Source organism: Lissotriton vulgaris, chromosome 3_1 (assembly GCF_964263255.1).
Source record: "Lissotriton vulgaris chromosome 3_1, aLisVul1.2, whole genome shotgun sequence".
NCBI classification, from domain to species: domain Eukaryota; kingdom Metazoa; phylum Chordata; class Amphibia; order Caudata; family Salamandridae; genus Lissotriton; species Lissotriton vulgaris.
Genome location: NC_141689.1, coordinates 189,473,186 through 189,499,280, shown reverse-complemented (window position 1 = coordinate 189,499,280; position 26,095 = coordinate 189,473,186). Strand labels below are relative to the sequence as shown.

The 26,095-nt window shown below is 47.8% G+C and overlaps 1 protein-coding gene across 3 annotated transcripts in view; it reads right to left on the bottom strand.

Moving 5' to 3' along the window:
- KIF24 (kinesin family member 24) overlaps positions 1–26,095 on the bottom strand; it is a 411,488-nt gene that overhangs the window by 57,912 nt on the left and 327,481 nt on the right. For all 3 annotated transcript variants that reach the window (XM_086960290.1, XM_086960289.1, XM_086960291.1), the window contains one exon: positions 20,317–20,410. In XM_086960290.1, the coding sequence (XP_086816416.1) occupies positions 20,317–20,410 (94 nt within the window). The remainder of the gene's footprint in view (positions 1–20,316; positions 20,411–26,095) is intronic.

The following is a 26,095-nucleotide window of genomic DNA, read 5'->3' as shown; positions in this document are numbered from 1 at the left end:
CACGCACGTTCAGAACTCCGGCCAGGTGATTTGCCATCAGACAAATCGGATGGTCGTGAACCCAGGATCAGAGACGCAGAGCCTCTCTGCAGAGACGATGCAACCCTACTCTTCCCTGCTTGTTGACGTACCACATCGCGGTAGTGTTGTCTGTCAGGACTTGAACCGACAACCGAGAAGGGAAGGGAGGAAGGTCTTGAGTGCCAAACGTATCGCCCGCAACTCTAGAAGGTTGATGTGAAGTAACCTTTCCTCTGGATACCAAAACCTTTAATCTCCAGGTCCCCCAGATGAGCACCCCACCCTAGAGTGGATGCATCCGTTATCGCTGTGGCCACCGATGGAGGAAGATGGAAGGGCTTTCCTTGAGATAGATTGCCCTCCTCGCTCCTTCAAGACAGATCCGCTGCAGTGTCTCCGGAGACCTTGATCGACTCCCTGAGATCCGAGTTGTGCTGATATCACTGCCTACGAAGGCACCATTGGAGTGCCCTCATGTGCCAGCGTGCATGATTGACCAAGAGAATGCAGGAAGCAAACAGACCGAGCAGGCGAAGGACCTTCAGGACTGAAACAACTGCTCCATTGTAAAACAAAGGAATCATTTCCTGTATGTCAAGAATCCTTTGAGGAGGTGGGAATGCTCGACACACAGTAGTGTCCAGAACCGCCCCTATGAACAGGTTGTGCTGAGAGGGCACCGGGTGAGATTTGGGCACGTTTATCGAGAAACCCAATTTGTACAACAGCTGGGTTGTCACCTGCAGATGATGAAGCACCTTCTCTGGCGACTCCGCCTTGAGCAGCCAGTCGGCCTGATAGGGGAAAACTGGAATCCCCAATCTCCTGAGATGGGCCGCCACCACTGCCATCACCTTGGTGAAGACTCGAGGTGCAGTAGTAAGTCCAAATGGGAGAACCGCAAATTGATAATGTTGCAACCCCACTGTAAAACGGAGATACTTTTTGTGTGACTTCAGGATTGGAATATGAAAATACGCATCCTGCAAGTCGATCGACACCATCCAGTCCTCCTGTTGCAGCGCTTGAAGAACCTGCGCTAGGGTCAGCATCTTGAACTTTTCCTGCTTCAGAAAAAGATTCAAGATCCTGAGATCCAGGATTGGACGTAACCTGCCATCCTTCTTGGGAATCAGGAAATACCGAGAGTAGTATCCCTAACCCCTTTCCCGCTCTGGAACCATCTCTATCGCACCTTTCTTTAGTAATGTTAGGACTTCCTCCTGCAGAAGAAGGTGGTCCTCTGAACATGCACCTTGGCAAGGAGGGTAATTTTCCACAAGATTTAGAACCCAATTCCCAATCTTGTAGAAAATGGGTAAGCCGACCCCCACAGGACCCACATGATCCTGAATGGTGGATCTAGGGCTGCTTTGCTGAGTCAAGAGGGGGGAGGTAGAGGAGTAGGAAGAGGAGGGCTGACAACCTCGTAGACCCCCTCTGTTCTTGCCTCTATACGATTTATACAGAGTATTTTGCTGCTGCTGCTGCTTAGGTTGTCTGTAGTTTTGAAAGGACGACCTTCCAAAACCTCCCTTATCCACTGTAACTGGAACCTCTAGGCTGCGCCTGCAGGCCCAAGGACTTAGCAGTGGCTTTGCTATCTGTGTTTTTTGCAATTTTCACCCCGAGTGGGCTGGGTATGCTCAGACGTGAGTCCCAGGCTCGCCACATCACTGGAGTCAAGCTATCCAGGCTGAAGAAGGCTGATAGCCAGAAACCGGTCCTTGGATGCTTGATTCCGGTCTAGGAAACACATGGCTTGGTAGTTCGGGCTGGACTGTTCCCATGAGGCACAGGGTCAAGGTTGATTTGCATATAGCCATTGTCTGACCTAGGGTGGTGTGGAGTGCAAAAAAACGATGGATTTACACCCAGATCTTTGTACTGGGGTGAATGTAAGACATTGTTCTGCATTCTGTCCATCAACTGTGTTTTTTGCAATTTTCACCCCGAGTGGGCTGGGTATGCTCAGACGTGAGTCCCAGGCTCTCCACATCACTGGAGTAAAGCTATCCAGGCTGAAGAAGGCTGATAGCCAGAAACCGGTCCTTGGATGCTTAATTCCGGTCTAGGAAAGACATGGCTTGGTAGTTCGGGCTGGACTGTTCCCATGAGGCACAGGGTCAAGGCTGATTTGCATATAGCCATTGCCTGACCTAGGGTGGTGTGGAGTGCAAAAAAACGATGGATTTAGGCCCAGATCTTTGTAATGGGGTGAATGTAAGACATTGTTCTGCATTCTGTCCATCAACTGTGTTTTTTGCAATTTGCTATCTTTGAACCTCTGCAACAGAATCTGCCTTCTGGCCAAACAGCCTGGAGCCATCAAAAGGAAGGTCAAGAAGAGTCGCCTGCACATCGGGAGAGAACTCTGATGATCTGAGCCAAGCACTTCTCCTCGTGGCAACCAAGGAACCCATAATCCTAGCAACAGAGTCAGCAGTGTCCAGACCACTCTGTATAACCTGGCGTGCAGCAGCCTGAGTGTCCGCCATGAATTTGTTAAAATTTTGTCTGTCCTCTTCAGACAATTTAGGAGCAAGCTGTTTTACAGAGTCCATAAGAGCATATATGCAACGGCCTAAAAGACAGGTGGCGTTTGTAGACTTCAAGACCATGTTTGCTGATGAAAATATTTTTGGGCGGATTGTTCTAACCTCTTGAGTCTCTATCCCCAGGGACTTGAGGAAAAGCCCCAGATTATTTCTTAGAACAAGCTGCCTGCACAACAAGGCTCGCTGGAGAAGGATGAGATGTTAGGAAATCCGGATCTCCTGGAGTCGTCCTGTACCTTCTAGCAACAGATTTCGAAACTGCAGGAGCTGAAAAGGTCTTTCGCCAGACTTCCAAAACTGGTTCAGTGATAGCATCATTAAGAAGGCAATAAAGGCTCTATCACAGTGGAGGGAGAATGTAGAACCTCAGTTAAGATATTAGACTTAAACTCAGCTGTTGGAAGCTGTAGATCCAGAAGTTCTGCTGCTTTCTTAATAACTGTGAGGTAAGGAGCCACATCTTTAGAAGGAACATCAGTAGAGGGAGAAAGTTCCCACTCCGGGGACGTATCTAGACCACTTGCCTCCTTCAATCCATCAAATAAGTCTTCTGACTCTTCAAGCTCTCCTTCCTTCATTTCTTCCTCTGCTTGATAGCGTTGTCCCTCTAAAAATTCTCTGCGCCTCTCGCCTCGACCTCCTCCTCTTCCAGACAGAACTCCGACGGATCCGGAGCCAGCGTCGAACATGGATCTAGAGGCACAGCATGAGTCGAACGAGGTCGAGCTGACGGCGCTGGAGATGAAGGATACAGCGTCGATGTCCTCGGCGCCTGGAAATGCCAGGACGGAGCCGCTGGTAGAAACGGCATAAAGAGAGCCTGAGCATAAGCCTAAGGAATTCCCAGGTTAAAGGCCGTAGGACCCATGGGACCGGAAGGTGCTCCAGAGGGGTACATAGCTCTAGTAAAGACTCCATACATTGCATTCAAGTAATGTGATGGATCCGTACACAGGCCAGGGAAAGGTGGATAGACCCCCGGTACAGTCTCCGGCTGAGGCATTACTGGACTCGGGCCAGTCGGCGCCGACGGTGGAGCCAATGGAGTCACTGATTCATCAGGGACCGGAGCTTCATCCACAGGAACAGGAGATTGAGCGGGCGTCGGAGAATGCGCAGGTGAAGCTTCAGGCGAAGCCGATCAAACCGGAGTACCTTGATTGTAAGGGGATGGAGAGACGAAGTCACAATGGAGTCACTGATTCATCAGGGACCGGAGCTTCATCCACAGGAACAGGAGATTGAGCGGGCGTCGGAGAATGCGCAGGTGAAGCTTCAGGCGAAGCCGATCAAACCGGAGTACCTTGATTGTAAGGGGATGGAGAGACGAAGTCCTTTCGATGTTGAGGAGCTGGTAAAGTCGACTTCGGAGCAGTATCTTTGTCTGAACGGCGTCGAGATCCGTGTCTCTTCTTCTTGTGCTTCTTTGACTTCGAAGCATGACCTGATGCCGACTTCGATCTTGACCTTGATCTGGAACTCGATCTTGATCTTCTTCGACCTCTCTTCTCTTTTCTGATATTTGCCATGAATAGTTTGGCCTCTCTCTCCTTCAAAGCTTTCGGGTTCATCTTGCGACAGCAAGAGCAACCCTCGAAATCGTGATCCGACGACAGGCACCAGACACAATCCTCATGGGGGTCCTTGATGGACATATCTCCCCCACACTCTCTACAGGGCTTGAAACCCGACTTTCTCGAAGACATCTTTAGAAAAGAAACAAGAGAAGTAAGCCAAGAACACAATGTAACCACAAAACCACGGAGAGTCCCAGAAAACCGTTAAGGTCGACGGCGCGGAAAAAAGGGAACTGACGTCTTCACACCGACGAGGCTCTCTTATGGCTCCAGTGACGTCAGCAGAGCCACCAGCGGAGCCATGCTATTGTGACCTCGTCGGCGTGGAGAGCTACAAAAAATTCCGAATGCTGCTTGCGCAGGGGACATTCACTGGCAAATGTATCTTTCAGAACTTGTTTGTTTAATTTATACAGAGGAGAAACTATTTTCTTTTAAAAAAAATTGTTATTGAGTGTAAATCAAAGAAAAAAACAGAAGTCACAGATATTACTATTTATAGCATAATAAAATATTAGGTGTGATAGAATAATTAATCCCCTACACTTTTTTATTGATCTCATTGTCCGCGTACATCCAGAAAATACTCTTTCCCACTCATACTTTAACTTCTTTGGGCACCCTCTTCTTTAATAAAAACACCCTTTCTGCCTATTTATTTATTTATTATTTATTCAAGAGTTTTATATAGCGCTGGCTAGACCCCCAGGTATCAGAGCGCTGTACAAAAATTACAATTACAAGATTACATCAGTTCCAATTTACATCAGTTGCTATACAAACAATTGCAAGAGACATAGAAGACGAGATAATTGAAGTTTAGAGGGGAAGGGGGAAGGGTAAAGGGATAGGAGGGAGATACGGCAGAGAGACAAAAGGAAAGTCTGTCCGAAGTCCGGCTGGGTAGGTGACGGTCGAGCGGAAGTCCCAAAACCCATCTCCTCTATAGCTATCAGGTAGCTCCACCGGGCATTGGCCAAATAGCTCGGTCTCAATGGGAAAAGCAATTAAAGGAACATGGAGGGCAAAATAAATGGAGCGTAGAGGGGAGGGATCATGGAACGATAGAAAGGGGGGATAGGGGAAGAGACAACAGGGATAGACTAAATGAGATCTGCCTAACGGCCGACTAGGTAGGTGACGATCAAGGAGGGAGTCCACGGTCCATCTCCCCTATAGCTAAACCAAATAGCTCCATCGGGCATTCAACAAAATAGTTCAGTCTCAATACATTGGGAGAGGAGAGAAGGAGAGACAAAAATAGAGGGAGGATGCGGGAAGAGACGAAAGGAGAGACGAAAGGAAGTTTTGCTGAAGACCGACTGGGTCGGTGACGCCCAAGGAGGGAATCCCCGACCTGTCTCCCCTATAGCTAAACCAGGTAGCTCCACCGGGCATCAGACAAAGTAGCTAGATCTCAAACGACGAGGGAAAAATTCACAGATAGACAGGGTGGAAACTAAGGGCCAGGACAGGTGAAGGCAGAGGTCAGCAACAGGAAAGTGGAGAGGAGTAGAGCGAGGCGATAAACAGGGTGGGGACTAGGGCCAGGACAGGTGAATGCAGAAAGGTAGTTCGGCAGGAAGATCCCATGGATCTGGTGGGCTATAGATCGCGGTCCTGGTGTTGCGTCACGAGGTCAAGGACCCTGGTGCCCACCGAATCCACATCTTGCTGCAGGGACGACAACGCTCTGACCAGGCCGAATGTAGATTATCCATTGAGGATTTGATGTTACAACTGATGTTACTGCGTAGTTCAGCTTTGTAGTCCTTGAGCATGTTTCAGGCGATCCGCTTTTTGAGGGTCATTGTTGCTGTGCCTGTGGCCCATCGAAGTGTAGATCGTTTTTCAGAATTCGGTAAGAAGTCCGAGACCTTGTTTAAAGACTAGCCCGCCGCCTTCTTAGGTGGCATATGGATCCGCCCCAGAGCGTTTGGGACTGCGATAGTAGATTAGCGCTAAATTCAAGGCTGCAGACCGTCGCGGCACGTGAATATGGAAGGCCTCGCGTCCAGGATATGTTGGGTCAGACGGCTGGTGCTCGGTAGTTAACGTTGTCAACACCTGGCAACCGGGTCGTCAGGAGGGAAGCTGCGTACCCGAAGGCAAAGGTACTGTGGCGGTCTCTCCAGAGGGCAGAGGTGGATTATGCAGTGCGTGCAAGGAGTGGACAATAAGTGATCCCCAGATGTTGATGCTCACTGAAGGGTCTTGGGAGTGCATGATCACATTGTCAGTGAAGCCTGGGAAGTAGGGGAGGTGTGTTATGACTCCAGCACCAGAGCCATCCATGCGGTGTGCCCCTCGGGCTATCCTCCGCCAGCAGCCGCAGTCACGGCCATGAAAGAAGGGGACATGGGTGGGCCCGCAGCTGGAGACGTGAGCGCCAGGTAACACCGCTATTCAAGGCGGCGCAGCCGCCATCTTAAGGTCAGGCACGCGGGGCTAACGAGGCACAGTTTAATATTAAAGCCTCGCAGCAGCCACAATCAACCCCGCGCCGCCGCTCACCTCGATTCCGCCTCTGCTCCGCTCATTCGGGCGCCCGCAGCAAGTTATCCAAGGGGGCTTCTGAAAGAGCTCTCTCCGCATCGGAGCTTACGCTGCCATTTTCGCCTCAACCATGAGCGCACTCCGGGGAAGCGATCACGGATTGCGGGGGCCAGTTGTTGAACTATTCCCTGAAGGTCGGCGGTTGCACCTGCAGCTATGTCATGTCTGGCCACCGCCAGTCAGATGTTACATAGTAGCTTCACATATTTGGGTTTGGTGTGGTCAAGCATAAAGCATATCTTTGGAACCCATGTTAATCTCTGTATTGGACACTCTCTAGTCAGCTTCTCCCACAATATCTTTATTTGCAGGCAATCCCACAAAGTGTGCAGGAAGTTTCCCCTGTCTTCACACCTTCTGAAGCATAGGGAGCTTTCAGTTGGTGCATGTGTAATAAATCCTGTGCAGTGGTTTGAGTGGAACTAGGTGGTATCCTGCCTTTAGAATGCTCTAGGTGCCCACTGTGCTTCCTCTTGTTCTGTGCCGTACAGACCTCTAAGGTCTCTCCTCCATCTGTCTCTTACAGGTCCCATACAGTCAGGGGTATTATTAATTAGTGCCTTGTAAATTAGTGAAATTGCCTTGGATGGTATGGCTTTATTTAGTACTCTGTTTTTGTAAGTGCAACACTCTTGGACAAAGGACTATCTCTCCTTGTATTTCTATGCATGTCTATGTTGCAAATATCTGAATCTTCGCTAACCAAAATCCCACTTCAATTTTTCACATATTTATATGTGTGACTGTGTCTATACACCCCCCTAACCTTGTATATTAAAACTATGTTCCAATGCAGTGTCCTGACACCTTTCAAAAAGTTGTAGTCCCAGAGTGGGGTTTCACCAGTTATCCTGCCCTGTTAATCACAGTGCTTATTCCATGCTTGTTCTACATTCCCTATGAATCATTTGAGGGATTTTTCACAGAGATCCACACTGGGTAACCCCTTTGTTCCATTGTGTTCCTATCAATGTGGGAAGCCAGTTCCTTTTGAGGAGTGAAGGTCCAATCATTCAGTACCACTAAAGCAGAGGCCCAATATCTCCGGATATCGCAGAGTGCAATAATACCCCACCTATCATAGACTCCCTTACTGAGTGATATGTTGAGGTTCCTCAATTCCACAGTAATGTGTGCACTACATCATTGATTTACATAAAGTAGACATCCAGAAATGGGAACAGGGTGTTTTGAAGGGCATAGAGAAAGGACAGGGACATCATCTTGAAGAGGGAAGTTCTGCCCAGTAGGGACAGGGGAAGCTGGTGGCAGTGTTGCAAATCTTCCCTAAACCTGTCCAAGATCCCTTTTAGGTTGCGTCTGTAGCTTTCATTGGTGTCTCTGGTGATGTAAATTCCAAGGTACATGACACCTGATGGAGATTTATTTTTGGTTTCAGTATTTACTAATGGATTGGTTGACACGATGTACAGAACTCCGAAGGTTTGCTCCATTTTCTGATGACTGAGATTATAGGCATGAATAGATCAGGTGATAATCGTACACTCTCCCTGGCTTCTACGTATATGGCCACCAAATGGTCAACCAGATCACCCGAGAGGTGCTTAAATAGTTCTGCCAGTAGCCTATTTGGGCCAGGCACTTTTCCTCCTTGCAACTGCTGGGATATTGCATTTGCGATCTCCTCGCCACTTGATACCCCTCCATTTGTTTCAGTCTGAGTCTGGGAATTGGTAGAGCTGCTACGAAGCTTGCCATGTATGCCTCTGTAATGTGTACTTGTATGTTGTATAAGTGTTGTAGGTAAATAAAACATATCACTGTAATCTCGGTCACCTACCACCATCTCACCTACCGCATTCTGTGTCCTTGGGATTCACCTGCTTACTTCATCTTGTCTGTCCAACTGTACCGGTAATTTGATAGCTTTATTCACAGCCCAATTCAAGTGCTTTTTCTTGAACATACATAGATTTTAGCCTCATCTTCTGTAATGGACCTATATTCCTGCCGCTAGGCCTTAATCAGTCTGAATCAGTATAGAGTGGCATGTTGTGGTTTCTCCTATTTGAGCTCTGTATTCTCCGCGTTTCTACGATTTTTTGGACGTGGGACTTTTTATATACCTGTTAATGTGGAAATGGCTTTTGGCAAACTGAATAAACTTAAAGGCTTCCTATAGTGCAAATTGAGAGTCAACTGTGCCGACATTCTTGTTTAAGTATTCTTCTGTGATTCTAGAGTGGTGGTCAGACATGATGTGATTACTCAGGTCTCATGCGTTGAGTCTCAATCCCTCCCGCTGTAGCGGTCTTTCAGATTCGAGAGTGGTCTGATATGCTTATTGTGAGTACAGTTGCATCTTTGAAAATGCCAACATCCATATTGTGTGCAAAAATTTACTCAAGGTGTAAGAGAGAGCCATATACGACCAAACTAAATGTGAATTTTCTGTCCTCACAGGATGAATCTGCGAACGCTCAAAGGGATGTTGTGTCCTGTTTGTGGATTTAGTGTGGGAGTATAATGTGGTGTCAATCCACAGAAAGAAGTTGCCCCCAACTATCAGGGATCCTTTGGGAAATTGTGGGATTATTGCCACAATTCTGTTTAGTTTGACTTTCTGAAGTGCATGGGTATCATATATAGGCATAACATTTTGTTTCATTTTTCCACTCCACAGCTACCACCACGAAACAAGAGCCCAGTGGAGTAAATGGTGTTGTCTAGTGCACTTTCACCTGTATGTACCAGTGAACCAATCAATGTATGAAGAAGACTTAAGGATTGCAAATGTGCACCTAACTGTGGAGAACAAAACATTGTTTTAGAAACAAAAAGTCTTTCAAATTAATCATAGAATTCTATAGGATGTGAATCTCATGCACATCATGTGGTGGCGGGTACCTCAGGCAGGGAGGGCCTGGTAACCAGTAGCTGGCTTAATACACAGAAAATGCTTTGGTGGCCCGATAAGCTATTGAGGTGAACGATACCCTGTGAGCATGCTGTCCTAGAATGATTCAGGGGATGGGACACGATTGAGATCTCAAAGTCGTGAGAGTTGGTCTTAGTACTATTTACAAGCGATACTGTAGTCAATTTTATAAATACCAGCAGCTATGTCATCCACAGCCCGAGTTCATCCCTAGAGGCAAAACTTACAACAGGTAGGTTAATCAATAAAGGGGCTAGTCGAGGGGGCGTGGCTAGGAGCCGAGCAAGATGGCTACTGACTAGAGGAGCTCCGGGGGCAACGTAGCCTTCCACGCCGATCCGCATACTTATCCGCTGCATTTATGCACCCAAGGAGCCTGCGCTGACGACCAGGACCAAGCGACGACTACCGGCAAAACTCCGGTAAAAATCCGAGATCGGGTGCAAGTGCTGGGCGAGATCGGACTGCCGCGGCCTACTGCCCAAGTGGAGACCGGGGCCTGGATTGAAGGGCACTCCCGGCGCGAGAGGCGACAGTGGCAAACTGATCCACACAGCGGAGCGAGCGCTGGGACGGACGCGGCTCACGGCAGAAAGAGGCACACCAGACACGAGCAAAGGAGCACATGTAAGTGCCTAAAACACCGAGATCTTGGCACAACGATGAGCGGAGGCGAGGTGGGGTCTAGCAGCAGGAGCACAGCCGGGGACTACATTAAATTGAAGGCCCCGACATCCAAAGAGCCCGGGAGCGCGGCGGCCCACATAATAACGGACGTCTCAAACTATTCACGCAACCACAGGTGGGGGACCACAAAGCACAACCCCCCTGCCCTCCCTTAACTGCCCACCCGACAAACGACCCCTGGCGCCAAATGAGACCCGGAGGCTTCGCAGAGACTGGCTATGCATAGTTGGCGCAATTCTTGCAAACTGGCGCGCAACAAGATTCGCTGATTGAGCGCAGGGGCAATCCTTAAAGAAGGGGGGTCATTCAACGGCCCACCACCTGCTGCCGCCACTCGGGGAGACCCCCACAAGACCTTGCTACTTCGAGGGGGGGCCCGAACATTCCTACGGTGACGCTATGGAAGGACGGGGCCCACGCACTCAGAACATGCAGTCCAAATTGGACAACTATGCTTATGGGAAAGACTTTCCACCACTTCCTGAGGGACGGAACTCCTCGGGGAAAGCCAAAGAGGGCGATGGGTCCCAAGAAGTTACTTTGGACGACATAATGGCGGCCCTAACAAATGTTCAGGCCACAGTGGGATCCATTTCCACGGACGTTTCCCTGCTGCGGCGGACTTCCAGAAAATGTCCCCTAGGGTCGCAGACATCGTACAGGTCACCAAAACCTTGGTGACGGACACTACCACGCTGCAACAAACGGTGTCCCGGCTCGAACTGGAAAATAAGCTAATGGCGGAGAGGCTTGACGACCAGGAGGGACGCTCTCGCAGAAACAACGTTCGCATTCTTGGAATTCCAGAAAGTGAAGGCGCTCAAGCTATGGACCTATATGTTGAAGACCTGATAAAGGCCCGGATGCAGCCCCAAGGACTATCCACTTTCTTCTCCGTGGAGAGGGCCCACAGGGTTCCAGGCGGCAGGCCTAAACCGGGAGCACCCCCCGGTGCTCGCATGTCTGTTCAACTTCTGCGACAGAGACGCCATATTGCAAACTGCGAGAGTGTCCCCATTGATTCGAATCCAGAACTCAACAATCTCCTTTTTCCCAGACTATACAGCAGCGGTCTCACGGCGCCAGCGAAGTTTCTTGGAAGTTAAAAGCGCTGAGGGCTCAAGACCTGCCCTATTCCAGGTTATTCCCTGCAAAACTCAGAGTGGTGGCGGAGAGCAAGACGTGGTTTTTCGAAAAGCCGGAAGAAGCCCATGACTGGCTTGAAAGATGGCGACGAGTGGAAAGACCACGCTGCAGGAATAGAGACCAGCGCCGCATAGATGAGATTGAAACACCAGACAGCCAAGATCCACGAAAATCGGACCTGGAGGGCTCGCAGCAGTCAGAAGCGAACAATCCAGGCCACGGATGAAAATTTAAATGTTCGGACAGCCACGTGAGGATCACCCACGCATAGACACAGCTGTGGTCGTGTCAGCTTGGACACTGGTCGGAAGCGGGCTATAGAGGGGAGGGAAGGCCTGCACCCCCCTTGGACTTCTTAACCCCAGCAAGCAAGTACACTGTTTTGGGGAGAGATGAAGCGCTCTGCTGAGTTGGGGTGGCGGGCGGTTTCGAGTCCATCAGGCAGGGAGGGAGGGTGGAACACAGGGTTGGGAAGTTTGGGTTATGTTTTTCTTTGTTCTACTATGTTACAGCACTCATGGCATGGCGAACTATCCTCGGATTAACGGGTCCCCACATGTCACAGTTGGGAAACAGTTCACGCTCCTCAATCACCACATCCATGGCAACACACACCCAAGCTGACCCCGCTGAGGCCACGACTCCTGATGCTCAGGTGACTCCCCTAACGCTATTGACCTGGAATGTTCATGGGCTAGGAGACAAAATTAGGAGGGGACTGGTGCTATGGGCTATAAAAAGCCAAGCTCCCATACTGGCACTCCTACAAGAAACTCACCTCACGGGCACAGAATGTAAGGCGCTAGACTAGTGGGGGTATAGGATGGTGGTACACTCAGAGTTCCCCTCGGGTTCCAGGGGTACGGGCATTTTGGTCCGGCAAAACTCTTCCTTTATAGTACTCCAGACGAGGAAGGATGATCAGGGTAGATTTGCTGCACTACAGGGTCAATGAGAAGGTAGGCTTATTAATGTGATATCAGTTTACATTCCCCCAGCGCTCCACGCGGTGGCCCTCCCAGCACTTAGTGACTTTTTACTTACCCTGCCACAGGGAGACCTCCTTATTGGATGTGACTTTAATGCCACGACGGATGCTAACTTAGACCAATCCAATCAGGACACAGGCACCTGGAGTCTCTCGCTTACAGAGCTTCACAGAGGCATTGGGGCTTGTCAAAATTTGGAGATACACCCATCACACAACAGGTCAATACACGTTCCACTCTAACGCACACAACAGTCTGTCCCGAATAGACTACTTCATGACATTGGAATCTAATCTATAGAATGTCGAGGACATTACGATTAGGCCCAGAGGCATATCAGATCACTCACCAGTTGTGCTGACCATCTCTTACCGCCATAAATCCCGTTGAAGACTCTACCCTGGGTACTTACAAATCCCCAAAATTCGGAAAAAACTCTGTAAAGACACAAAATATTTTTTTGCTGAAAACGCTGCATCGGTCAGTTCCCCGTCGGTGGTGTGGGAAGATTATAAAACTGTCATTAGGGGGCAAGCGATAGTAACCATTACGGGACATAAACGAGTAAAACAAATAGAGCTAATGGACTTAAAATTAGCTTTACCCACAGCCGAGTCAAACCACGCGACGGACCCTATACCTGAGGCGGCACACATTCTGCATCTTAAGCAACAACAATATAGGGAGTACCTGCGAAATGTAACAGTATCTGCCCTTACAGCAACTAGGCATCGGATATACGATATAGGGGAAAAGGTAGGGAAACTCCTGGCATGGCGGGACAGACGCAAGGGGTGCAATAGAGGTATAGTGCAATTACGGACGGCAGCAGGACAGCTCACGACAGACAACCAGGACGATAGTGAGCGAATTAGCAGAGCATTTCCGAGAGGTTTACACATCGAAGTCGTGGGTATCGGAGGCCGAGGCATCCCTAATCAATATAGAAATGCCCAAACTGACGCAGGAAGCTTCTCTAGAGTTGGAAGCGGATCTTACAGAGGACGAGTTGCAAGAAGCAATCAGTTCGCTGCAATCAGGAAAGTCGCTGGGTCACAATGGGATCCCGATAGAATTGTACAAACAGTTGGCGGAAACTGTTAGCCCACACTTACTAAGAATGTACACAGAGAGTCTTGAGAAGGGCGAACTCCCGCTTGATCAACGACTCGCAACAATAGTAGCTATCCCAAAGCCCCGTAAACCTCCGTCCGAATGTACTTCCTATAGCCCAATAGCCCTGCTTAATGCAGAGGCTAAAATTCTACTAGCAAATAGGCTGATAACACACCTCCCACAATTAATCCACCCGGACCAATCAGGCTTCATGCCAAATAGAAACACTGCGCTGAACCTTAGGCGCCTGCACGGGGCACTGGCTAAGGCACCATCCCTATCAGACCCGGCGGTTCTCGTGTCCCTGGATGAGAGGATGGCCTTTGACATGGTGGAGTGGAACTACCTTTTTGCGGTCCTCCCACATCTGGGATTTGGTCCTAAGTTCTGCGCATGGATCCACCTCCCCTATGCAAGACCTCTGGCACTTTTAACAGCTAATGGGTACCTATCGGAAGCTATACTGCTGACGAGGGGGACGCGTCAGGGTTGTCCCCTGTCACCGCTCCTCTTTGCATTAGTGTTAGAACCCCTGGCGACCTGGATTGGAGGTGCACCATTATTGAAAGGCATATGATGGGCAGAAGGGTGGGAGAACCGCCTTTCTCTTTACGCTGATGAAGTCCTGGTATACCTCACGGATACCGAGAGCTCCATGCCGGTGCTCCTGGAAGCGTGTGACAGCTTCGGGAAAATATCAGGATACACTATTAACTGGTCCAAGTCAGTCTTATATGTGCTAAAGGGACCCACACCACGGCTCCCTGAGAATTGCCCACTAGTAGTCTCGCAAGACTCATTTAAATACTTAGGCATTCACGTTACGACAGACACAGCAGATTTTTTCTCCAAGAATCTGGCGCGCTCCCTGGAACGCTTGAAACGAGACGTGAAACATTGGGAGTCCCTTCCCATGACACTGCTGGGGAGGGATGCATTGTTCAAAACGATGGCCCTACCTCAGTTTTTTTTTTTTTTTTTTTGGAAAACCTTTATTGAACAGTATGTGCAGACAAATACGGGCCTACAACCCTCAGGCCGGCCTCGACAATAATGGTCACATCAGCAAGTAATGGCAACCCCCAGCGGCAAAGCGATAGAACCACATATACGTCAAGTCACGTCCAACGAAGTCATGCCGCTAGGCAACAGGATGATGAGGTTTAATTTTAAAATAAAGATCCAAAATGAGTCCATAGCAACAGGTCCGGAAGGAGATGAATCAGGGCAATGCAGTTAGGACTTATACAGGGCAGCAATCTCAAGGAGGACTAGCAAACATTATCCAATAGGCAAGCGATCGCACTCAGTGGAACCAGGATAGTTAAAAGCATAGCAAATGGCGATCTCAAAACGCTACCCAAAAGCACCCACTCCACCCACAGACCCAAGAAAGAAGTGATGAAAGAGCTAGCCAGAAGAATAAGTGCAGGAAGAAAAAAGAGAGGAAGGAAGAAGAAAGAAAGGAAAATGAGGCCCATAGAAAGAAAAAATCAACAAGAAGATATACCCCCCACCCTACACACATGCAGAGGCTACGGCCTACCCCCCCCCTAGCAGAGTGTCTGTCGCCCCAAAAGAGTACCCGAAATATAGACGAAGATAAAGAGAAAAATAAGGAAAAGAATAAAATGTCACGGTTGATCGGAGGAGGGCCTAGGATTAATGGAAGCAAAACATAATCGATACCTGCGGCCACCCAACCCCCGGCCCCAACCTAACACCCATACAACTTGTACCTCCAGCAATCACAAGTCCCAGTCTCAGTCTTATATGTCCCGGTGTGCAGCAAGAAAGTCCCCATCCTCAGCCTTGTCCCCTTCGAATCCGTAGTCCAATCGAAACTAGTCGCAGCGCAGCCAGTATGGACGAAATGGACCACCTTGGAGACCATCGTGAAAGTTGGGGTGCAGGAGACAAGGCAAACTGGATCGTTGCTTGACTGCGAAGAACCAGAGGACGTACCATCGCTAATCCACGGCTAAAGCTCCAGGGGGCAGAACGGTGTATAGGTTCCAAGATAGCAGCCGGCCGGTGCACAGAGAGCAAGTCCAGGAGGGCGCTCGGCAACATGGCACCCGTGAACAAAAGAAATGGGCGAGGCGGCGACGGGGACCCGAGCTCCGGCAGCACAAGAGAGGCAACGTCGTCAGACTCCTCCAGAAAAGGACCGAGGAGTACCGCAGCGGGTCCCGGGACACGTCCCTCCGCCACCGATCCGCACCCCAATTCGGGCAATCCACCGACAGTCGGCTCAGGATATGGCTTAACGCACCGCTCTGGAGAGTCATCTTGGCCAGCCAACAGGGCCCCATCGAGCTGGGCCCCCAAATCAGTAGCAAAAGCACGAAAGGCCAATCTCAGGTCCCCCAGTGCCGCCAGGATGTCACAGAGCCTCAGCGGAGGATAGAGAACGGAGGGTGCTGCTGCGTCCGCCATCTTGGGTAATCTGCCATGGAGCGCCCTCGGGATCAAGCCCCCGGCATCAGCCATCGACATCAGGCAATCTATGAAACCTCTGTGAGGTCCCGGTGGTGCAGAAAACGTGAAGGCAGCCGAATATGAAGAGGCAGGAATGCTAGGAGCAACTGTGGCGCTGGGAGACCCACCGGCAGGAGCAGGGCGCCTGTTGCAGAAGATGGCGACCGCTGCTACAAACGGCAACAAAGAAACAATCCCGGACCCTCACAGCCGGGCCGGGATACATGAAGCAGGAGCCGGCAACAATGTTGCGATCGAATCGCGCTGGGCTGCTGGCAAGGAGAAGGCTGCTACGAAAATCACACCAGCGCCGAGCTCCGAGGCCGGTGCCCCAGCTCCTCCCTCTCCGCAGCGGCCGCCGCTGTCGCAATGGTCTCCGGCCGTCCCCACTAACAATGGCCCGGCCGCTCCCTCTGCTGAAGGCCGGAGTGGTGACCGGGGTGGAACTCCGCCCTGGCAGCTCCGTTTCGGACCGGGGACACTGCAACGTGGTCAGGAGAGCAGCGCCGGGAAACGTGTTGCCAGGAGGCACAGGATTTCGAGCAGGATATCAGCGAAGGGCGCCAGGGCCGACGGAGCCGAGGAGCTAGGCGGCCATCTCGGCTGCAGGCTAGGCTCCTCCTCCTACCTCAGTTTTTATACGCCCTTGAAAACACACCGTATCCAGTATCGCCAACACATTTCAAACAAATAGCAGCACAAGTATCCACGCTACTCTGGGGTAACAGGCAGGCACGAATTGCCCAAGCAAAATTGCATTGTGGCTGATACGATGGAGGAATAGCACTTCCGAATATCCAGATGTATTACTGGGCGGCACACCTCAAAATCATTAACCAATGGATACATGCCTCGCAGGCAGGCCCTGCATACAGGGCAGATACTGGGAACTGGGAACAGGAAATATCCTCACAGTTCTCAGTTCTATACAACAAAAGACAAGCAGCAAAACTGAAGGGACCCACAAAACATACAGCCATGCTGTGGCACGCAGCGCAGACACGGATGGGGTGGAAGGGGGTCATTACCAAACTCACCCCTCTCTGGGACACTAAACGGCTATGACACCTGAGAAAAAGCAAAGGGTTTGACCAATGGGACACTAAAGGTATTTCCACAGTGAGAGACCTTTGGGACAGGGGGAACGTGCCATTTGACCAGCTCCAGCAACAATATGACCTAGGCCCGATAGAGACTTTCCGCTGCGCACAAATATGCCACGCACTACTGGTGGTATTACCACAAGACACTGAAGTCCCGAGGCATCCCCACTAGAAGATCGACTGCTTACAGACCACATGCCCAAGAGCGCCACGTCCTTTACGTATCGCAAAATAATCAATATGCCAGACCCTACAGCCCGCTAATAGATAGGTGGGTGGAGGATGTGGGAGACATGGACGAAACAGAATGGCAGGAGGCCCTGGCCTCGCCCAGAGAGATAGGAATACCTGCAAGGCTTAGACTGGTGCAGTTAAAGATCTTGCACAGCACATATCATACTAGAACTACACTGCACAAAATGGGGAGAGCACAACATCCATATTGCCTCAGGGGGTGTGGGGAGGAGGGATCCTTTTTTCACACGTTGTGGGACTGCTCAGCAATAGCAGATTATTAGCGGGCGGTTCTACGAACAATGTCACAAACAATGGGGGTGTCACTTCTGCCAGAACCGCGCAGATGCCTCTTAAACGCGTGGGAACAGAATGATCTTGCGCGTCCTGGGCAAGCATGGGTCACGCTGGGACTCATAGTAGCGAAACGTAATATAGCGCTGAAATGGGGGGCGGTGGAGCTACCTTCACTAGCGACCTGGTGTAGGGATATGGACCTCAATATGCTAGCGGAGAGGGCAGTCTACATAAATTGGAGATGCCCTCGGAAATGGACCAACATGTGGGCACATGGAATGCATACCGGGGAGACATATGTGATCCGATGCCTGACTCTGATTTGGACAGTTCAGATGAGGAACCTGGGGATGAGTAGAGTGGCAGTGATAAACATACTGCCTAAGGTTATGATTGATGATGTCCAATCGCATGAGGGGTTGAACGTGGATATATATCAATGGTTCTGCAAACTAATTGTAACATACGGTTATGAGCATCATGTTATTTTTGCCGAAGTTTTAAGTGAAAATAATAAAAACAGATTTTAAAAAAAAATAAAGGGGCTAATCAGGTCTACAAAACCATACTTATAAACCTTCCTGATCTCTAAGTTAAGGGGGAGGTGGGAGTCAGATCTGGGGTAACTCATGGAGGAATGTCAAAATCTGTGCCTTGGGAGGTTGCGATACTCTCCTGATTGTGGTCCCTCATGTTTAATTATCTCCATCAAACATATTCCATGATAGAGAGGACTTTGGAAAAGAAACACAAGCATTCTCATACTGCTGCAGATATCACTTGGAGAAAGGAGTTTGATTCCTCATATTATGTGACTGTAAATTAAGCCAGGATTTTTGAATTAAGGTCAGAAAATAAAATCTTATCAGAAGCGGTAGGTGGCTGGCTAATGATGACGCCTAAAGTTGCATGGTTTAGTGAATAAACTTAAGATCACCAATGATATAAAGACATTGTTAAACCTGGGGGCACTTCTTGCTAGGTGAACAGCGGGTTTCTTCTTCACCATATTATGTGACTTAAGTAATCCATGAATAAAGAAATCAAGACACTAAATGGGATGACCTTTAAGGTTACATCCCGTAGATCAATAAATAACCTGTACATCATCACGGACATGAAGACCCTGTTAAATCTAGGGCTACTTCCTACTAAGGGAAATATTACTAAAAACTGGAGAAACAAGGGGTCGCCGGTAATAGAGGGTGCCTTCAGGGCATGGACAAATGCTTGCGGATTTACATCTGGTCACTGGCTGTCTGCAGAAACGCACCAAAGTCTGGGGTCCCAAGATGGAACAGTTTAGTACAGCTGTGTAGTTGTATCTTTGGTCCTTGAGGTTCTAACACAGGCAATTGCGATCAACTCTTTACAGAAATTATGTGTAATCCCTGAAAACCCAACGAGAAATTATGTGAAACACTGATGTGGCATTCTGTGCAATTTTTTGTCATGAAATGCGTTCTGGTGTACATTTTTGGATGTGAGGACACATTTTTCTCTAAAAAATAGCAAAATCGTGAATAACGCAAATAACACTTAATTACGCGACATGGCATCATTTTTTTTTTTTTTTTAATAGGCAGCAAAATGGTAGAAAATATGCAAGACTATGCTGGGGTAAAAGAAATTTCAGTCGGGCCTAGAATTAATTTAAAAACAAAGAATGTGATGTAAATGTTAGTTTTAGAAGTAGTGATCGGCTATACTGCTTTCTGTACAGATGTTTTCAACATCGCTCAACACATTTTTAATTTGTAACTTATTGCAAATGTAATCAGTATTCTTAAGTGTAATCACAATGATGACAATAAATGAACAAGGCTCAGCAGAACCTAAAAAGAAGTGTGGACGAGTGAGATCGCGCCAGGGGCTGTCAGAGTGCAGACAGTAAGTGGTGACAACCTTTTCCCTATACTTAGCCATTGTGGATTTCGCAGTGCCATTAACTGTGATGGTCAGAGGGGCTTTCGGCTTTTTGTATATATATTTGTATTTAGACTGTTTTGAACCCTTATATTTTAGGACATATGTGTATGTGTGGGTATGCACTGGTCTGTATGACCAATAGTGTGTTTGCTGTGTTGGTTGCACTTGGGTCTTTATTGTTCTTTATATATTAATCCTCAAACATTTGTATTTCCTATAATATATTGACTACATTTGATAATTTTATATCCAATACACTTGTGTTTTCCTTTGTGGAAGGCCAGTTTCATGCACATTTATTACATTTTGCAGGAAGAGGAATCTCTTCTTGATAGTAAGTGGTGGGGTAGACAACTTCTGAAAAGCCAGAAATAAAGGAACAGCCTGAGGCTGGCGGTAGCCAAATGAGCTGTTCCACCCATGTCCAATAAGTGTCACTACAATAAACCCAGACTTTCAGTGACTTTTGTACTATGAAACCACTTGAACATCTCCTTCCAGTGCATACCTTCAGGAGAAACACAGTGAAACAAAACGGTCTGCAGTAAACAGAAGAAGAGTGCCCTATCCTGGCACCATAGAGCAGCTCCACCTTCATCAAGATGTCCATCATAGACTATTCAAATACTGTCATAGCCACAATCTCAAATGGAACTCTCATTGCATTAGTTAACTAGTACAGTGCATCAGATAAGTACTTTAATAACAGGAGGATATACTTACCAACTGTGATACCTGGCGAAGCAGGCATTCTTCCTTAATGCCCAAAGAGATCATTTCGTCAAGCTGTTCATGGTGGGCTTGGACAACAAGCTGCCTGAATAATGCAAAAAAGATTTTATTCAGTTTGATTAATAATCGTCAACTTGATTTCACCTTAAAAATACGAATGCACATTGTTAACACCACCGTACCAATTTTTCATAAGCTCAGGTTCACTTTTTTATTTCAGTCAACACAGTTGGGGAACGCAGTTTTTTTCGCAACAGATCATCCTATTAGAATATGGGCTGGAACAAGGCGCATGTCAGATTCGTGATTAGTAAATGTATTTCCGGCAGAGGATGCATAGGGATATAAGGCCCTTGTAATAGGGTGGATGGTATAACCGTCCTGTTTGCCACATAGTACCTGTCTATCAAACTCTAAATTAGGTCCTCAATATATTCCCCATTTACCCTTTAACCAGCTCTAGACAATGTTGCTTTGTTGCAATATGACCGGGTGCATGCAATATCGAGTGATTTAAGCACGAACTGTCACCCTTTCTATGTGGTAGTCATTGCCTGGCACTGTCATAGTCAAACAGGAGAGGGTTCTCACTACTGGAGGATCAAGAACCTGTGTTCCTTCTCAGCTAACCTCAGCTCATCAGTATCAGTGGACCCTGGAAGCTATCATCATGTGTAGGCGCACCCAAGTGGTAGGGTCAAACATTCATCCTCCTTTCTTACTTTTAGTAATACGAGTTCCCAACACCACTTCAGAGATCACGAAGAGCCTCTGATGGTCACGGTTGTATCAGGGGGAAATACTTTTACACAGATCAGTACCCCAGGCATGTTCTCTGAGCCCTGTCAGATGTGGGATGCAATGGGGTCCATAGGTTCTGTCAATTCGCCACTACCCTTCATATCTACAGAAGGCATTCCTCTGTCAAACAATTCATCTTTCTTAGTCCAAAAATGTTCCATGGTGGCTAGTATTCCTTTTACTATTGCTGGGTCAATTACAGTTCTTGCAACTCAAGTGAGGACGAGACCACCTTCTTTGGTTTCTTTCTGTGGATCACCATCCCTCCACCTAGCTCCATGCCTTCTGTGGATCTGAGTAAAACCTCAATCATCAACATTTGGGGACAGGGAAGTGATCTAATAGCCAACGTGATGATGCTGGATTCTAATTCAATTTTGCTACTTGAACAATATTTCTAATGATATGAATAACTCACTGTCTCTGTGCCTCAAACTCTGTATATGTATATTATAAACATGTAAGTATGTGAAATGGACGATTACATGCAATATATTGTCCCATTCATCACCTCCACCTCCGGCCAAATAACTGTTGTGCCATCAACAACCTGATGTATTGCCAGATTACTATGGGTAGGGCCCTCAACCTTAAACACACTGCGTAGAACATACAAAGCTTCATGCAAGGATGTAAAGGCTTAGAGTAACTCACCAGCAGTCTGAGAAAGAGAATGTTTATGCTCCTCCTGCTCACCACTATTCTGTATATTAGTTTTGTTAGGTTGAGTCTTCCCAGTTGCTACTTGGCGATACCATAGGCGATGGAAATCATGGATGTCTCCTAGCCAAAGCAGATGCAGCTCCAACTCTGCGCCCTGCAGAGTGACTAACCAGGCCAGCTACACAAGTCTCTCTTCCTTGAAGGGAGCGCTCACCCAATCTCCCACCCTCATCCATATTTTCAATGTTGATTTCCAGCTCTGAGACTCCTTGCATGTCTCTCTTCTCACGTATGACTCTTGCAGGCACTGTTCGGTCTCCTTGCACCCTGTGTACATACCTGAAAGCCTTGTTCTGCCACTTTATAGTTTCTTATCCATCTAGGTAGTCTTCAGACAGGGGCAGCGGTCTGCCTGCCTCCAGATGCAGGGTTAGAGATGCATGTTCTTTGCCGCAGTTCAGAGCTCAGCATCTCCCAAGTTGGCCACAAGTGAGAGCTTGCAAATGGTGAAATTCCACAACTGCCTTCTAAGGACAACTGGTTTCTCCTTCAAAGGCATTCTAACCTTTCATTTCTGATCAAGGCGGGTCTTTCTTGGCATGAATTCAAAAAAATCTTTTCAACTTTATGCAGGTCTTAGGTTTTTGGCTAAATGGTGTGATCGGCACAATTACAGAATTTTAACAGCCAACATGGAATTGCCAGATTTACTCCCCACCTCATTAGGTCACACCCTCATAGTACTGCCTTCATTTGATATTACACCAGCACTTTTGTTACACGACATCGGCAGCAAGTGGAGTTCTATTCCATCACATGTAAAGTCCTAGGAAAATAAGAAGACATGTCTAGAATTACTGATGATTTTTAACAATTCTCTTAGCTGGGTGCCCCTTTTAACCTTAAGGATGCCGTTTTTTTAATAGGAACGTTGATGCTCTATGTAGATTTGCCACAAAACTGCAGAATAAACCAATACTAGAAACGTTGAGTCTTTACTGGTCTAAGTCCACCGTTTTGGTTTATATGGTGCCGGGCTGTGGGGTTTAAGCAAGGCCGGGATTCTTCAAACTGTTGAAACCGTTTTACTCGAAGACTGCTTTCTGTTCCAGGCAGCACAGCCACTTTAATTTGTCATGAAGAACTAGGGCTGATATACCTGGAAGTCCCGATAAGCCTTGCTCCCCTATTACTAGCGATTAAAATTTGGTTTCACCTGCGAATGTCTTGACCAGAATTTGCTAGCTGTTTGTCTTTCATTATTTTTTTTGTTTAAAATATTTTATTGAACAAAAGCAGAGGTAGTAATAAGCAGACAGTCATGAATTACAAACTTGACAATAGGCACATTACAGCAGTGTATCACAAGCACGATTATGAGGGGGACCAGGTCTAGCCATTGCCATGTCAGTTGAAGGGGAAGTACACAGTTCACCTCTATAAATATTCCAGTGTCCCCATTTCTTATCCCAAACACCAGGACACCCCCTGACCTTGTAGACCGTTTTTTCGGACAACATACACACATCCATAGCAGCAACCCACCTGATCAAGAGCGGTTTAGATGGTGAGCCCCATTGCATTGCTATTTCACGTTTCAGTAAGAGGAAGCCCAGAGCCGCTATTGCTGTTCCATTGAAGTTAGATCTGTGGGGTCCCAAACATTGAGGAGTTCGCATTTGGGAGTCAGAGGGACGGGCTTTCCTAGAGCATTAGTCATTTTGCGAGCGGCACGCTTCCACAGGATTTGAATCACCGGGCATTCCCAGAGAATGTGGTAGAAGGTACCAATCTGTCCGCAGTTACGGAGACAGAGGTCCGATGTGCTTCTACCAATCCTGGCCAGAAGGGGAGCGGACATGTATGTTCTGTGCAATATCTTTAATTGTATAAGTCTAACTCTGTGGTTAATAGCTGATTCGCGCGGGGACATCAATGCCGCCTGCCATTCAGCCTCATCCAAGACTCCGATGTCATTCTGCCATTTGTCTTGTAGAAGTTGGAAGGTGTTGGGCATGTTATTACATAATCTACGGTAGGTATAGGATATCGCTTTGGCCTGGAGGGGTTCTGACAAGAGTCTGTCCTCGAGGGGCGAGGATTGTGGAAGAGAAGAGAGATCAGGGACGTTGGCGAGTATGGCATGTTTGATTTGGAGATAGCGGAAGGCCTCAGATTGGGCTAAATCGTGTGTCTTCTGGAGCTCTTCGAATGTCAGTAATTTGCCCTTGTGAAGCATGTCACCCAAGGTAGAGATGACAATTGTGTCCCACTTGTCAAAGCTCTGAAAGTGACAGAGGGAGCCCAACTTATGTGAAGCCCAAAGTGGGGTGGATAATGTGAGAGTGTTAGCCCACCCGAGTCGTTTGTTCGCACGGTGCCAGATTGTTATTGTGTGGGACATCGGGCCTATATTTCGGGCGCAAGAGTGTTTGCCATACAGAGCCTCAAGATAGCCCACGCGGCCCGTCTTGTATCTCTTCAGGTGAAAAGCATGGTTCGTGGGTGAACCATGAATCCAGGAGTTAGTGGCAGTCAATTGAGTAGCCCAATAGTAGAGTTGAATATTTGGCAGGGCAATACCTCCATCATACCACCCCTGTGTAAGTGAGAGGAGAGCAATTCGGGGAGAACCGCCGTCCCATAAGAGGAGGCAGAGGTCTCCTTCAAGCGTGTTAAAATAAGAGTCAGCTATGGGAAATGGACAGTTTTGCAGGGCACACAAGAATCGAGGGAGTGCGAGCATTTTAAAGAGGGATGCTCTGCCCCGGAGAGAGAGAGGGAGTGATCTCTAATGTGAGATGTCCTTATGGAGTCTTTGAAGTGGGCCGTTTAGGTTGCGGTCATAAAATATTTTTGGGTCTGGGGTGATAAAGATGCCGAGGTATTTGAATCCATCCAGGGCTACTTCGATTGAGTAGCCTCGTGGGAGAGGAGGGGGTGGGCCGTGTAGTACATATAGTATTTACCAATTGATGGTAAAGCCGAGTATTTGCCAAAGTTAGTGATGACGTGTAGTAGACTGTTAAGAGAGGATTTGGGGGAGGAGACGTAGACGAGGATGTCGTCCGCGTACAGTGAGATCTTGTCAATCGTGTCGTCATTCCATCGGAGGCCACGGATGGAGGTTTGTCTTTCATTATTAGATAAAGCTTCCCAGATACCATGGCTTTCCTACATAAAACATACATTTAAGGTATTAGGCCTTGAGCCCATTTTTGACAATCCCTCCTTGATTGGAACCAATAATTAATTGATTGTCAAGTAATCTTACCTTAATCACTGAATGAACATTTGTTTGGAAGGTGCCCAGGCCATGTATTCTGTCGTTAGGTATGCAGAAGTTTCTACAACACACAGCATTGAGCCCTATTTAGGGAAAAGTGAGAATCCCACATATCAACATTGGTTAATTGCTTTACGATTGGGCACTTTGCATTTTAAATGTGCCTTTCCATCTCCAGGGTTCAGGAGAGGAAGCTCTCGCCATGTGGGTGAGACGGGCTTTCTATACAGAGCACTTGCTACTTCATCTTATTTTGCACTTTATACACGGGGCCAAGATGCTTCTTTTTAGTACTGATCTTAAAAAAAACTAATTTTAGAAACCATAAAGATGGGCTCTTGCAATCTTTGGACTTGAGGGCTCCATGTTTCTTTTTAACTTTTATTGCTTTATTATAACAGCATACAGAAGCAGTGAAATACGGTAACATAAAAAAGTGATAGTCCAACATTTTCAAACCAATTAAAACATATCCTGCCAGTACGATATATAGCGCTGCATCAACAGTTATGATAGTATCTAGTTATAGGTACATATCTGCTTGCCCCTCACTGAATAATACATAGAGATTGCAGATAATATTGGCCCTCCACCCGTCCTCAACAATCAGTTTTCCACGCTCTCTCAAGCAGTTCCCCAATGTTCTAATTTCCTGACGCTGTTCCCTGCCCCTCTTCAGTGGCTTGTGTGTCTTGTTCCGCCTGCTGTCGGAGATAGAATCTTAAAGGTTGACAAACTTCCTTGAGTCGGGATGTTGGTGGCTGCAGGCTACAATATAAGTAGGTCATGCTCTTGAGCCATAGATTAACTGTAGGTTTTTGCCGAATGCCTGAGCGAAGTACTATTTCCCGCCAGTAGCATTGCAATTGCTATAAATCTGCCTTTGCCTTTGGGCAATGCGTCTGTGTAGCCCATCAGTGCTAGCAAAGGTTAAGGCGTCAGTTGCATCCCGGTCATTCGCTGGAGTAGCTCATGTACCTCCTGCCAGTAAGCGCTAATCGCACTATAAGTCCAAACCAT